Consider the following 14231-nt stretch of genomic DNA (forward strand, 5'->3'; position numbering starts at 1 on the left):
TCCATGGGAGATTTTTTCCTTCCGAGCGAGCCTAGTTGGGCTATCTGCGCCGTCCAAGGCCCAATGCACCACATGTCTTCAAATTGGCCACCAGTAGCAGCCCTTAGAACAGACAGGGCCAGTTTGCAAATTCAAAAATATAAGTTCTTAGCACGCATGGAAAACATAACATGTATCTTTCCATACATAATGAACTATAGGTACCAGCCAAAAAAACATAATGAACTATAGGTTGTCACAAGAACTTATGCCATCCCACAGCCTCCCTCAAACCCTGCCAACATTGCTGCAGCTGCACTCACAAGCGTTACCGTAGATGATCTACAAATGAGATCTACAAATGAACAGAAGCTACACATACCTTGGTATGCACACACATTGCAAGCCATACTAAGCTGATAAGTGTTAATAACTTGTACAACATATACAACACTTAAGACAAGTAAAAGCAATTTGATTATTCATGGTCTATCAAAGCAAGCTACATAACTACTCTAATCTATCTTAACAGGTCACACATGATGACAATCTTTTTTGTGTGCAAGTCAAGCTTATCTAGTTTACACGTAACAACTTGTAGAACATTAAAATTGATGTTTGTTAATAACTTGAACACTACAACACTTGGCATGTAAAAGGAATTTGATGAGTCATGACCTACTAAAGCAAGTTACATTACTAGTGTCATCTATCTTAACAAGCCACACAAGATTACGACCTAAGTTTTGTGCAAGCAATGCTTATCTAGTTTACACGTAACAACTTGCATACCATTACAAATTTAGTTTCAGAAAATTAGGCAATCTAGATTAGTGTTTGCGCTGTAAAGTGAATAAGATGAGTCATATGTGTTATCACATCTTTTTTGTCATGAAATGATAGTGCCACCAAACACAACATACCAAATTATGATTTCGGGAAGCATCGAAGCACTTTCCAGACAAGTGCCAATTGTGAAAAAGATCATGTCATGGCCGCTATAAATACACCTGTAGCATGATGATCATCCTTCCTCATCCATCATTCTCATAAGTAGAGCGCATCATTTAAGCCAAGCAAGCGGGGGTCAATAAAAATCCACCATGAAGACCTTTCTCATCCTAGCCCTCCTTGCTATCGTGGCGACCACCGCCACAAGTGCAGTTAGAGTTCCAGTGCCACAATTGCAGCCGCAAAATCCATCTCAACAACAACCACAAGACCAAGTTCCATTGATGCAACAACAACAACAATTTCCAGGGCAGCAAGAACAATTTCCACCACAACAGCCATATCCGCAGCAGCAACCATTTCCATCACAACAACCATATCCGCAGCCGCAACCATTTCCGCCACAACTACCATATCTGCAGCCGCAACCATTTCCACCACAACAACCATATCCACAACCGCAACCACAGTATCAGCAACCACAACAACCAATTTCGCAGCAACAAACACAACAACACAACAACAACAACAACAAATCCTTTAACAAATTCTGCAACAACAACTGATTCCATGCAGGGATGTTGTCTTGCAACAACACAACATAACGCATGCAAGCTCACAAGTATTGCAACAAAGTAGTTACCAACTGTTGCAACAATTATGTTGTCAGCAACTGTTCCAGATCCCCGAGCAGTCGCGGTGCCAAGCCATCCACAATGTCGTTCATGCTATTATTCTGCATCAACAACAACAACAACAACAACAACAACAACAACCGTCGAGCCAGGTCTCCTACCAGCAACTTCAGGAACAATATCCATCAGGCCAGGGCTCCTTCCAGTCATCTCAGCAAAACCCACAGGCCCAGGGCTCTGTCCAGCCTCAACAACTGCCCCAGTTCCAGGAGATAAGGAACCTAGCGCTGCAGACGCTGCCAGCAATGTGCAATGTCTACATCCCTCCATATTGCTCGACCACCATTGCGCCATTTGGCATCTTCGGTACTAACTGAGAAGAGAAGAACTCTAGTACTAGATATATGAAACACCATTTTCTTAATCGACGGTTTGATCGTTGTAGCGGTGAAAAAATAAAGTGCCATGCACTATCATGTAAGAACCCGAACTATACTAGTTCAAACTTGGGAATAAAAGATAAACACATGTCTTGTCTGCATTTGATTATTTGTTTGAGTTCCATTCATGTGCCCGTTCAGAAGTTCACCCCTAATTAAATATATTATGCATTAACTAGATATTTATGTGGCATTAATCTGAAGATAACAAAATAGGTCTGAAACTTGAATTACATTGAAGTATTTTCATGGGCTTTCAAATTGAGTATTATTAAAGTAGTAAGGACTATCCACATCCTTGGCTTGCCCTTGATCAATTATTTACAGAGAAGCATTCAATTCATCAATCAATTACATTGATTTTTGTGGCTGGCACTTCTCCGCATCATGAGTATATTCCTTGCGGCTACTCCAAATCTACCACACAACCGAAGCATTAATAACGCCCTTCCTTGCATCAAGGAAATGTGGATCGAAGATATCTCTTGACCATGTTTTCGGGTGCAACCTTGGGAGTTTTATGTAAAATATTCTCAAGCACGATCCAAGAATAAACTTGGATGCTCATGTGTGATAAGGGCATATGAAGTAACATTTCCTCCCCATGGCCACACATAGGGCAACATAACCCCATCACATGCCTTTTTAGTTATGCACATGAAGGTGGATGTTTTTAATTACTATCCACCAAAATACTCTTAACTTGGGTTCTACCCTGTCGGTGTCAAAACCGGCGGATCTCGGGTAGGGGGTCCCGAACTGTGGATCTAGGATAGATGGGGAACAGGAGATGCAGAACACAATATTTACCCATATTCAGGCCCTCTCTAGGAGGTAATACCCTACGTCCTGCTTGATTATATTGCTTGTGTATATCGGGGTTACAGAGTTGATCTACCTCGAGATCAGAGGAACTAAACCCTAGCTAGGAGGACGGTGATTGTTCTCCTAGCCTCTACGGACTAAATCCCCTGGTTTATATAGACACCAGGGGTACTAGGGTTTGCAGATAGTCGGTTACATCAAGGAAACTCTACATATTCCATCTTGACTTGGGGTACACACCAAGGCACAAAGGTCTTCGTTCCGGATACGGTGCTGCGCAATAGTCCGCCCCACGTGTGATGAGCCGGCATCCCGAGGACCCCCTAAGCCAGGACTCCCTCAGTAGCCCGCGAACTAGCCTTCAACATCGGCCTCCCATACCTCCATGACTGCGGCCTCCGTCTTGCAGGCGAGTTCCATTTCTTCTGAGTATTCGGAATAATCCTTCTTCAGCTTCATACCTTTATAAACGGTGCTCGATATAATTCGGCCATACGTTGAGCCGTATCCGGATTCCGAACTATCGATTTTACTTAGCCCTCAATGCCAATCTTTCTAGTGTGAACAATATCTTTGACTGCAACTTTCGGTGAAGGGTCGTGTCCGGTCATAATTATGAAGACTCGATGCGCGGCTCAAGGCAGCCCCTTCAATGGCACGTCCCGTCGAGGTGGAGATCGTGTCCCACCTTTTAAGGGATTTGATCAATGATTCACAGTATCCCACTCGTGCATGACGCCACGAGTATATCGGGAAGTGGCGAGGTCGGCGACGCATTTACAGGACTCTTGGTATCGCGACTGCTTATAAAAGAACCCAGTCACAGTTATCCCCGCACACCTTCTTCCTCTCGCCATCACTACTCCAATCAGAGATTTTGCCCCGTCTGTCAGTTCTTTGCCGTCAGCTCGCGGATGGCGAAGAGGGTCTTTGCTGTCACCTCACAAAAAGCAGACAGCAAAGAATTTGCTGACGACAAAGATCCTATTTGCCATCAGTCATTTCTTTGCCGTCTGCTGGCTGACGGCAAACAATCTTTGATGTCCGCTAGCAGATGGCAAAGAGGTGGGTGGGGTCTAGTGGAGGCCCAAGCCCTAACTGCCCACCAGCCTCACCTCTTTGCCGTCCGCTCGCAGACGGCAAAGAATCTTTGCCTTCAGCCAGCAGACGACAAAGAATTGAGTATGTAATGGCCGTTGCCCCCGCCTCCTCTCTCTCTGTTCTCCCTATTCCTAACCCTCGTACCCCGATGCCGCAGCTCCGGCCACGGCGCCCCCGACCCTGATCCGACCCCCATCCGACCCCCACCGCACCCCGCCGCCCGCTGCCGCCGCCGCTCCGGCCACGGCGCCCCGGACCCCCACCCGACCCCGCCGCCCGCTGTCGTCGCCGCTACGGCCACCGCGTCCCCGACCCCCACCGCACCCTGCCGCCCGTTGCCGCCACCGCTTTGGCCACCGCGCCCATGACCCCCACCGCACCCCGCCTCCTGCTGCCACCGCCGCTCCGACCCCCACAGACGGACCGGTGCTCCACGCCGCCCAACGCCTGCCCCCCTCGACGCCCTACCACCCTGGCCCCCTACCGCCCGGCCTGCCCACCACCCCGGCCCCCTGACGCCACGGCGCCCTGACCCGCTAACGTCGGGCTCCTCCACCTCCCCCACTCCGGTGAGCCCCCTCCCCCTCTTTTTTTCTATTTAGTTTAATTCAGATTTGGTTTAGGTTTTTTCTCTGTTTTTTGGTTTAGGTTAAAATTTAGTTTAGTTTAGGTTTGGTTTAGGTATTTTTCTGTTTTTTAGGTTAAGGTTTATATTTAGTTTAGTTTAGGTTTAGTTAAGTAGAAAAACGAAAGTTGAAATCAGGATCTTTGCCGTCAGCCAGCTCTTTGTCGTCTGCTAGCTGAAGGCAAACAAGGTCTTTGCCATCAGCTTACAGAAAGCTGATGGCGAAGAAAGAGCGGACAACAAAGAGGGTGTTCGTCGTCAGCCTGCTCTTTGTCGTCTGCTACCTGATGGCATAGAAGCTTTGTCGTCTGCTAGCAGACGGCAAAGAGGGTTGGTGGCCCACTAATGAGAACGACCTAACGGCCACTTTCTTTGCCGTCTGCTAGCGGATGGCAAAGCTTCTTTGCCGTGTGCCAGTAGACGGCAAAGAAAGTGGCTATTTTAACGGCCGTTTCCCCCCGGCCCCACCCCACTAGCTAGGCTCTTTGCCGTCTGCTAGCAGACAACAAAGAGCTATTACGTAACTGAAAAGCGGTCGGCGCCCGTGCCCCACCCCTCTCTCTCCCGGCCCTCAGCTCACCCGTGCCACTGCCCCCGGGCCCGAGCCGCCCCACCCCGCCGCCCCAGTGTTGCCCCGCCACCGCCGCCCCGTCCCGGCTCCCCGCCCCGCCGCCCCGACGCCTGCCGCCTCCTCCACCACCGCCGGAGCCATGGCGCTTTTTTTTCTGCTGTTATTTGTTGTTTAGGTTTAGGTGTTATTAATAGGTTAAGGTTAGTGGTAGGATTAGGATAGTGCTAGGTTTAGGTTTAGATAATTAGGAGAAGAAGAAAGTTGAAAAAAAGATGAATAAGTAGAAGAAGAGGAAAAAAAGGAAGAGGGTCGTGGATCGCCGGTCGCCGAGGGGATAGATGGTGGAGCCTGTGGGTCCCGCCTGTCCCGACGCTATCGCCCATGCTGAGAATCCCCCGGTCCGAGTGTTGACCCGTCGACCGTGCGTCGCCATACCAGAGGGCGCCCGGGGACGAGCGGGTTAGCGGGTTCCTCTACGTCGATGGAAACCTAAATAGCAACTAGCGTCGGTGCGAGATACATGTGGCCGTTGGTGTCGACTACATCCACGTCCCACTAGTGACGCCGGCGTCCCGCGACAACAGCTCTCGGGGTTGATGGCGATCGAACACCTATGCGAATTTGTCTTGAAGCCTCTGCGATGACGATTAAAAGCCAAGTGTTGAAACTTGAAACACCCAAACTGACTCAAGTCGGTTTGGTTGCTTGACATTTCAAAACTTGGCTTTAATACTCATCGCAGATTCTACCAGACAATTTCTCCAAGGTGTTCGACCGTCACCGGCCCCCAGAACTATTGCTGCACGTGGGACGCCGGGCGCCGACATCACTTGTGGGATGTGGATCTAGTGTTCAACGCCGAGCGCCACATGTATCTCACACCGATGATACATAATATTTAGGGTTCCATCAACGCTGAGGAACCCCCTAACCCGCTCGTCCTGTTGTAAATATTTAGTTAGGTTGGTAGAAAAAACAATATTGCTATGTTATTCATCTTTTGGTTTAAATGTGTTTTTTCATCGCTGCGAGGGTCTAGTGTTCGACGAGCTCCGCCCTGCGTTCATGGGTGAGCACAAATGACATCTCCTCCTCCCCCCTTCATTTGCTCTGTTTTGGTCTTCGTGCCAATGAAACTTGCTAGCTATAGGTGTCTTCAATCATCAGTATGCGTGACCACTATGTGTCTCCCGTTCGAAAGGGTTACAGCTATAAATATGCATGCGTTTGCATATTTATAACCGTGATTCTTTTGAATTGTCCAACGTTATCCATGGACAGCCCGAGTATGTGTAGATTGGGTTCGTTTTCCCGTATGCTCTGCTCCGGCTCCGATGCAGAATTTCGTCAGTGCCTCCCTGTTGTTCTCTGGGCACACATCATCTCTGCTTATTGCCGAGACGTGTATCAAGAGAACAGCGGGGAGGTGTTGCCGAAATTTTGCGTCGGATCCGAAGCAGAGCATGGGAAAACGAACCCAATCTACACATACTCGGGTGGGATTAGGACCTATCTTTACCTATTAGCGTCTAGGTTGCATGGACGTAATAAAAGTGACAAACTCCATTAACTGATGAATATATACATGCTAATATATATATATATATATATATATATTTTTATATGTCCAGTAGCTAGGCAAGATGAGTGATTGTGCGTGTATGTACACCGGTCACACTAGTCAGAAAGACATGACCATTGAATGGTTAACAAAAACCAAGGGGTTTCTGAGAGCCGCATTTGCAAATGGCCAGAGGACAACCTAGTGCCCCTGTGTCGGGTGCAACAATTGGCACAAGAGGACAGAGGATGAAATGGGCAAACACCTGCAGAAGAGGGGTTTTACGCCAGGTTATACGGTGTGGACATTTCATGGTGAGTCTGCCCAACGTGCCAGAGCTGAGGTGCTTCGTCATCGCACCGATGAGCATGGTACCGGGATGGAAGACATGGTGCAAGACTTTGATGATGCTCGGGACTCGGACGATGAGATGGAAGAATCTACAAAGGCCTTCAATGAAATGTTGGAGTCTTCAAAACGTCCTCTCCACGAGCACACTGAGCTTTGTTAGCTGGATGCCATCTCACAAATAATGGCTCTAAAGGCTTAATTCAACTTGGGCGTTTGCCTGTGAGAAAGGATGTCTCTGAAGAGCATGGAGGATTTTGTCTGCCTGTGAAGAGCACGGAGGATTTTGTCTGCCTGTGAGAAAGGATGTGTCTTATTTAGGCTTCAGTATGCACACTTGAACTATTGTCCCATTTGCATGTCATCCAGGTATGTTGTGGTAGACAACGGTATGGGTGAGAAGATGCAGACCATAATCCCTGTTAATGTTCTTCGGTATATGCCAATCGTACCAAGACTTCAACGTCTTTTCATGGTCGAAGAGACGGCCAGACAGATGACATGGCACAAAACGGGCAAAAGAACCCAACTAGATGCAGATGGGAAGCTGATGATGGTGCACACATCGGACGGTGAAGCATGGAAGCGCTTCGACGCATTACATGATGAAAAAGCGGCAGATCCAAGGCATCCTCGAGTCGCCATCAGCATGGATGGGTTCAGTGTGTTTGGTCTGACCGCAGCCCAATACAGTTATTGGCCCATATTTGTCATTTTCCTGATGTTGATAATTCCAGGGCCCAACTATCCAGGGAAGAATATGAATGTGTACATGCAACCGCTGAAGGACGAATAGCAAGAAGCCAGGGATAATTGGTTCAAGACATACGACGCCTTCAGCAAACGGAACTTCATAACGCGTGTCTGGTACATGTACTCGACGCATGACTTGCCGGCGTATGCGATATTCGTTGGCTGGTGTGTGCATGGAAGGTTCCCGTGCCCCACATGCAAGGGAGATCTTGAGTTTCTTAGCTTCAGGCCGGTCACAAGTTTTCTAGCTTCGACATGCATAGACAGTTCCTGGACCCTCGCCATAAGTTCAGGAAAGACAAGAAGAACTTCATCAAAGGTAGAGTTGTCAAAAACTCTGCACCACCTGCGTTGACAGGCCAAGAGACCCTGTATCAGTTAAACACTCCTGAGCCAGATCCAGAGCGTCCAGGGTATTTCAAGGGGTGTAATTCGAAACACGCCTGGACTCACAAGACATGCTTGTGGCATCTGCCTTACTTCAAAGACCTCCTTTGCCCACACAACATCGATGTGATGCACACTGAAAAGAATATCGCCGAGGCACTTTTTGGTACATTGTTCGGCATAGAGGGGAAGTCAAAGGGTGATACTAAGGCTAGAGTCGATCTGGAGGCGCTATGTGATAGACCGTTACAAAACATGAAAGAACCGAACAGAAAGCAGAATTAGACAAAGCCAAAGCCATGGTTCAATCTTGGAAGGCCAACTATGAGGGAAATTTTCTTGTGGGTGTAAAATCAGTTGATGTTCCTCGATGGGTACGTAGCGAATCTAAAGAGGGGAGCGAGTCTTGATAAATTGAAGATATTTGGTCTCAAGAATCATGATTGGCACATATGGGTTGAGCGGGTAATGCCGGTGATGTTGCGTGGCTTCATCCCTGAGGAGGAATGGCTAGTACTGGCAGACCTGAGCTATTTCTTTCGTGCTCTTTGTGCGGAAGAACTATCGCCTGGCCTGCTAGAAGAAATGGAAGAGTTGGCGCCGGAGTTGATATGCAAGTTAGAGAAGATCTTTCCACCGGGCTTCTTTAATCCAATGCAGCACTTGATTTTGCATCTCCCAACCGAGACAAGATTGGGGGGCCCGTGCAAAATCATTGGTGCTACGCAACTAGGAGGATGCAGAAGACGCTACGAGCAAACTGTAAAAATAAATGTAGAATTGAAGCATCGACGGCTGAGGCCTTCATTACTGAGCAGGCGGCAAACTTCGTGACAGTGCACTACGAAGCCAAAAATCATCATTTGCATAATCCGAAGCCTCGGTACAATGCTGACGACCCTAAAAAGGGTGGATCCAACCTCAGCCTATTCAAAGGGGATCTCGCACCAGCCGGTGCTTCTAATTCCTTAACGTTGGATTTCGAAGAATGGCAGATCATTTCTTTGTATATCTTCACCAAGTTAACAGAAGTGCGGCCGTACATCGAGCAAGTTCTTGATACATTGTTTCGCAACTTCTAATTCCTTTGAACTACTCTTATTCCCAGATAAATTTAATACAGTCGATACGTCGCCAAATTCTCGTATGGAGCGGTGATCCAAAAGGATTCCGTTGAAGAGTATGAGCTTCTAGCAAAGCATGGAGGCGACTATCCTGGTTTCATCTCTTGGTTCAAACAAACGGTAATTTCCATTAGACCATTTCATTTCTTTGTCTAAATTGTGGCTAATGCAACATCCCTTTCGTATTAAACTTGTAGGCTAATTCAGAGTTTATGGACGCCAAATTGAGACAAGTCGCTAATGGTTTTGACTTTGAGGTCCGTTCATTTGACAAATACGACATCAACGGGTATCGCTTTCGTACCTATGGAAAGGAGCTATTTATGGCCGACTGAAAGTCTACAAATTGTTGTGTCTCTGCTATCGGCGAAGGAGATACCGAGTATTATGGAAGAGTTGAAGCAATTTATGAACTTCAATTCTATGGTGCAAACCCACCAAACGTCGTGGTCTTCAAATGTTATTGGTTCCAGCCGAAGGAGACTAGAAGGACTCATGAACATATAGGGCTAGTGGAAATCAAACAGAGCACCCATTTGGATGTTCCCGATGTCTATATTATGGCTCAACATGCAACCCAAGTCTTCTATCTACCGTGGGCCTGTCAAAGTGATCCAAATCTCAATGGTTGGGATGTCGTTTATGAAATGCCGCCACGTGTCAGACCACCTCCTCCCAATGAAGAGGATTATGAACCTCACATTAACCTAGACACATATGAAGGAGAACTCTTCCAAGAAACACGTCTTTCCAAAAACCGTTCCAAGAACCGCTCTACTTCACCCCAAAACATTGAAGTAGACAGCGACAGTGAACCCTACTTCACCCTGAGCTGGAACAAGAAGAGCCTGAACTAGAAGAGGTTACTGTTGCGGATGACCTGTCAATGCTTGACCGATTATGTAGATGTGTCCTTCCACATGATGATGCATTTATTAGTGATGATGATGAACACGTCATTTTTGATAGTGATGATGATGATGCATTTATTGATCCCAGAGCATTTATTGAACCCGACGATCCAGATTATTATTAGGTATTCAATTTTTTATGTTGTACTTCATTTATATAGTTACTTGTATGATTGTATGATTTATATAGTTACTTGTATAATTTTCTTACTTTGTACGATTGTTTCTTATACATAGTGCCATGGTCTTGATATCCGGCCCCGTCGGCCCTCGCCCGCTTTTATGATTCGAATGTGGCAAATTCTCTTTTATAACTATTTGTTGCATTTCGCATTTATGACAATTATGGCCATCAAGTTGACATAGAGATATTTTAATCTAGGAGGTATGTGACCCGGAATTTGCAACTGACCCTCTTGTCGAGAAGTTAAATTTAGTTGAAAAACAAAATGAGTATTTGAAAGAAAAAAATAAAAGAATTGATGAAGAGAAGATGACATTGGAGTTGTATGTTGCCGATGTCGTCGATGATCACAAGATGAAGATGAATGCAATGCGCTTGAAGATGGATGCAATGCGCTTGAAGATTAAGAAGATTAGAAAATATGCCATTGATAATGAGGCTTGGTATCATTATGCTATTGGATCAATTGTTACCTTAGTTGCGATCTTCATCGCATTTGTTGTGATGAGGGTAAGTTTTCTCTAGTGTTTTGCTTAACAAATGCATACTTAGCTTATTTTCCTCATAAATGGCATAATGACCTATACTTACCTTATTTTTCTCCAAATTGACATAATAAGCTTAGTTGACCTATACTTTACCTAGGATAGCTATAAAATGACCTATACTTAGTATTTTTTCCTCCTAAATGACTTAATATGCTTAGTTAGCTAAAAATGACATAACTACCTAGGATAGCTCAATAATGATCTATACTTAGCTTACCTAGTTCATTTATGACATAATTAGCTTACTTAGGTCAAAAATAGCATAACTACCTAGGTTAGCTAAAAAATGACCTATACTTAGCTTCTTCAGTTCATTTATGACATACTTAGCATACTTATGTAAAAAATGGCATGATAATCTTTGTTACCTCCAAAATGACATAGACTTAGCTTATTTTCCTCGAAAATGACATAATAACCTTACTAAGCTCCAAAATGACCTATTTACCTAGCTTAGCTCTCAAATGACGTACACTTAGCATTTTTACCTAGCTTAGCTAAAAAATGGCATTTTTACCTACCTTAGTTAGAAGAAGAAGATAAAGAAGAGGAGAGGAGAAAAAGAAAGAGAAGAAAAATTCTTCTTCTTCTTCTTCTTCTTCTTCTAGCTAGTCTTCTTCTTCTTCTAACTTTCTTCTTTCCCAATTTGCAGATTTGCTTTCGATGAGGAAGCTTGCGTTGATAGAGTCTACTCTTCTCCTTGTGCTTCCTTTCTGTTTTGATTTTGTAGGATGAACAATGTGAAACTTGTTACCTATATATGTATGTATGGATGAAACCATTGCATGCTTGTTGTTGGATATGTTGGCTAGCTATATATGTTGCATATGGACTTTTGATTTGGTATGTATATGTGTTGGATGATCATATCCATATGGCAGGGATATGATTTGGTATGTATATGTGTTGCTATGCTTGTTGAAAGTATTTTCAAATGTGTGTGTGTGTGTGTGTGTGTCTATATATATATATTTATATATGTGAAATTGAATGAATTAAGAAAAAACAGGGGCTATACAGGCTCTTTGCCGTCTACTGGGAGACGGCAAAGAGCTTTGCCATTAGCCAGCAGACGGCAAAGCTGCCACGTGACACCTACCTGTGCAACCTGGGGTGCACTGGGCTGGCCTATTTGGCAGCTTTGCCATCCGCTGGCAGACGGCAAAGACCTTGGCATCTTTGTCGTCTGCCAACAGACGGCATAGCGTGCCATGTGGCAGCTACCTGGGGGCATCCGGGCTGGCATATTTGGGCACTTTGTCGTCTGCTGGCAGATGGCAAAGATGCAAAGGTCTTTGCCGTCTGCTAGCAGACGAAAAAGCACGCTGTTAACCCCTTAACGGCCCTAAGCTGCCACGTGCGCCGTCCAGGTCCTTTGCCGTCTACTGGCGAACGACAAAGACCTTTGCATCTTTGTCGTCCGCTAGCAGACGGCAAAGTACCATTTGCCATAGTTCGTTCAGCCGGACGTGTTGCCGTCTACTGGCTGACGACAAAGGTCTTTGACGTCCGCCAGGCATGCCTTTGTCGTCAGCCATGGCAGACGGCAAATTTCCTGATTCCTGTAGTGAGAAGAAGAAGAGGAGGAGGAGGAGGAGGAGGAGGACGAGGAGGAAGAAGAAGAAGAAGAAGAAGAAGAAGAAGAAGAAGAAGAAGAAGAAGAAGAAGAAGAAGAATGAGGATCGCCGGTCGCCGAGGGGTCGAGGGTCTTGGGGTCGATGGTCGAGGATCTTCCGGTTCGATTGTTGATAGAGTAGTGTCATAGCTTAAGATAAGGACGTCCCCGAGCTAAAGGTCATGAGCGTGGGTGAACTGCTTCCATCCGTGCACGAAGAACAGATGGAAGCAGTTCGTTCGTGCGGATGACCTTCAACTCGGGCACGTCCGCATCTTAAGCTACGACAACAGCGCACCATGCTCAAAGTGAAGGTGTTCGACGGGACCGTCGAGGGGTCGAGGGTCGAGGATTGCCGAGGGGTCAAGGGTCGAGTGGTCGAGGGTCGCCGAGGGGACGAGGGTCAAGGATTGCCGAGGGGTCAGGGGTCGAGGGCTTGAGGGTCGCCGAGGGGTCAGGGGTCGATGGTCGCCGAGGGGTTGACGGTCAAGGATTGCCTAAGGGGTCAGGGGTCGAGGGGCGAGGGGTCGAGGGTCTAGGGGTCGATGGTCGAGGATCTTCTGGTCCGAGTGCTGACCGACTGGTGTCATAGCTTAAGATGAGGACGTCCCCGAGCTGAAGGTCATGAGCTTGGGTGAACTGCTTCCATCCATGCATGAAGAACAGATGGAAGAAGTTCACCCACGCTGATGACCTTCAGCTCGGGCACGTCCGCATCTTAAGCTACGACAACAGCCGCACCATGCTCACAGTGAAGGTGTTCGACAGGACCGCCGAGGGGTCGAGGGTCGAGGATTGCCGAGGGGTCAGGGGTCGAGTGGTCGATGGTCACCGAGGGGTCGAGGGTTGCCGAGCGGTCAGGGGTCGAGGGTCGCCGAGGGGTCGACGGTCGAGGATTGCCGAGGGGTCAGGGGTCGAGGGGCGAGGGGTCGAGGGATCGATGGTCAAGGAACTTCCGATGTGAGTGCTGACCGACCGGTGTCGTAGCTTAATATACACTAGTATTAGTTAATTATATGCATATTATTATTCATGTCGTTATTAATTTTTTTTATGTTGTACTAATTTCGTTTACTCTATGTCATGGCAGGTGTTTAAAGATGGTGGGCGCAGGTAAGGAGCGCTCTAAGGCTCCTTCATCGGTGCGTGGTGGGAGGGGTACTCCATTCCACCCTAGACACTCCGGAGAGCGTTGGTCGACGGTATGAAGATAGCGGTGGGCGCTTCTTCGTCGGTGTCATTGCCCACTGGGAAGGAGGTCAGGGAGGGAAGAATAGAGGAGGTCGAGGAGGACTTGGCCGTGGGAGAGGTAGGCAGGCTCCTACGCCTTCGTCGCCGCCACCCTAGCTGATTCACCCGAGCACAGGACTGCTAGGGTGGACACGTCTGAGGAGGAGGCTACGCGGACTCCGGTCCATGAGCCTCGGGTCGACGGGCCTTCGGCCCACGAGATTCCGTCCCAGGAGACGTCCAGATGGGGTACCTGGACGGGTCCGCCTGAGGGACCGAGTGGCCATGCTGATGGTGGTAGTAATCCGTCTGATAGCGAGGGGGAGGTGGTTGAGGGGTCCACCATCTACCAGCGTGGTTGTACATGGCTCCCACTCGTGCCATCGACCCGCGAGCATAGGTGGTTGATTTTCCCTGATTGGGAGAGGTAAGTGCATTTACTC

At 47.3% G+C, this 14231-nt stretch overlaps 1 protein-coding gene across 1 annotated transcript; it reads left to right on the forward strand.

The window, feature by feature from the left end:
• The first annotated feature begins 1013 nt into the window (after window positions 1-1013).
• LOC109781697 (alpha/beta-gliadin A-III-like) lies at window positions 1014-2106 on the forward strand. Its single transcript, XM_020340293.3, is given in 2 exon segments — window positions 1014-1445; window positions 1448-2106. Coding segments are annotated over 2 exon segments (858 nt in total). The 5' UTR covers window positions 1014-1082; the 3' UTR covers window positions 1943-2106.
• The last annotated feature ends 12125 nt before the right edge of the window (window positions 2107-14231 follow it).

This window comes from Aegilops tauschii, chromosome 6, assembly GCF_002575655.3.
Source record: "Aegilops tauschii subsp. strangulata cultivar AL8/78 chromosome 6, Aet v6.0, whole genome shotgun sequence".
NCBI lineage: Eukaryota > Viridiplantae > Streptophyta > Magnoliopsida > Poales > Poaceae > Aegilops > Aegilops tauschii.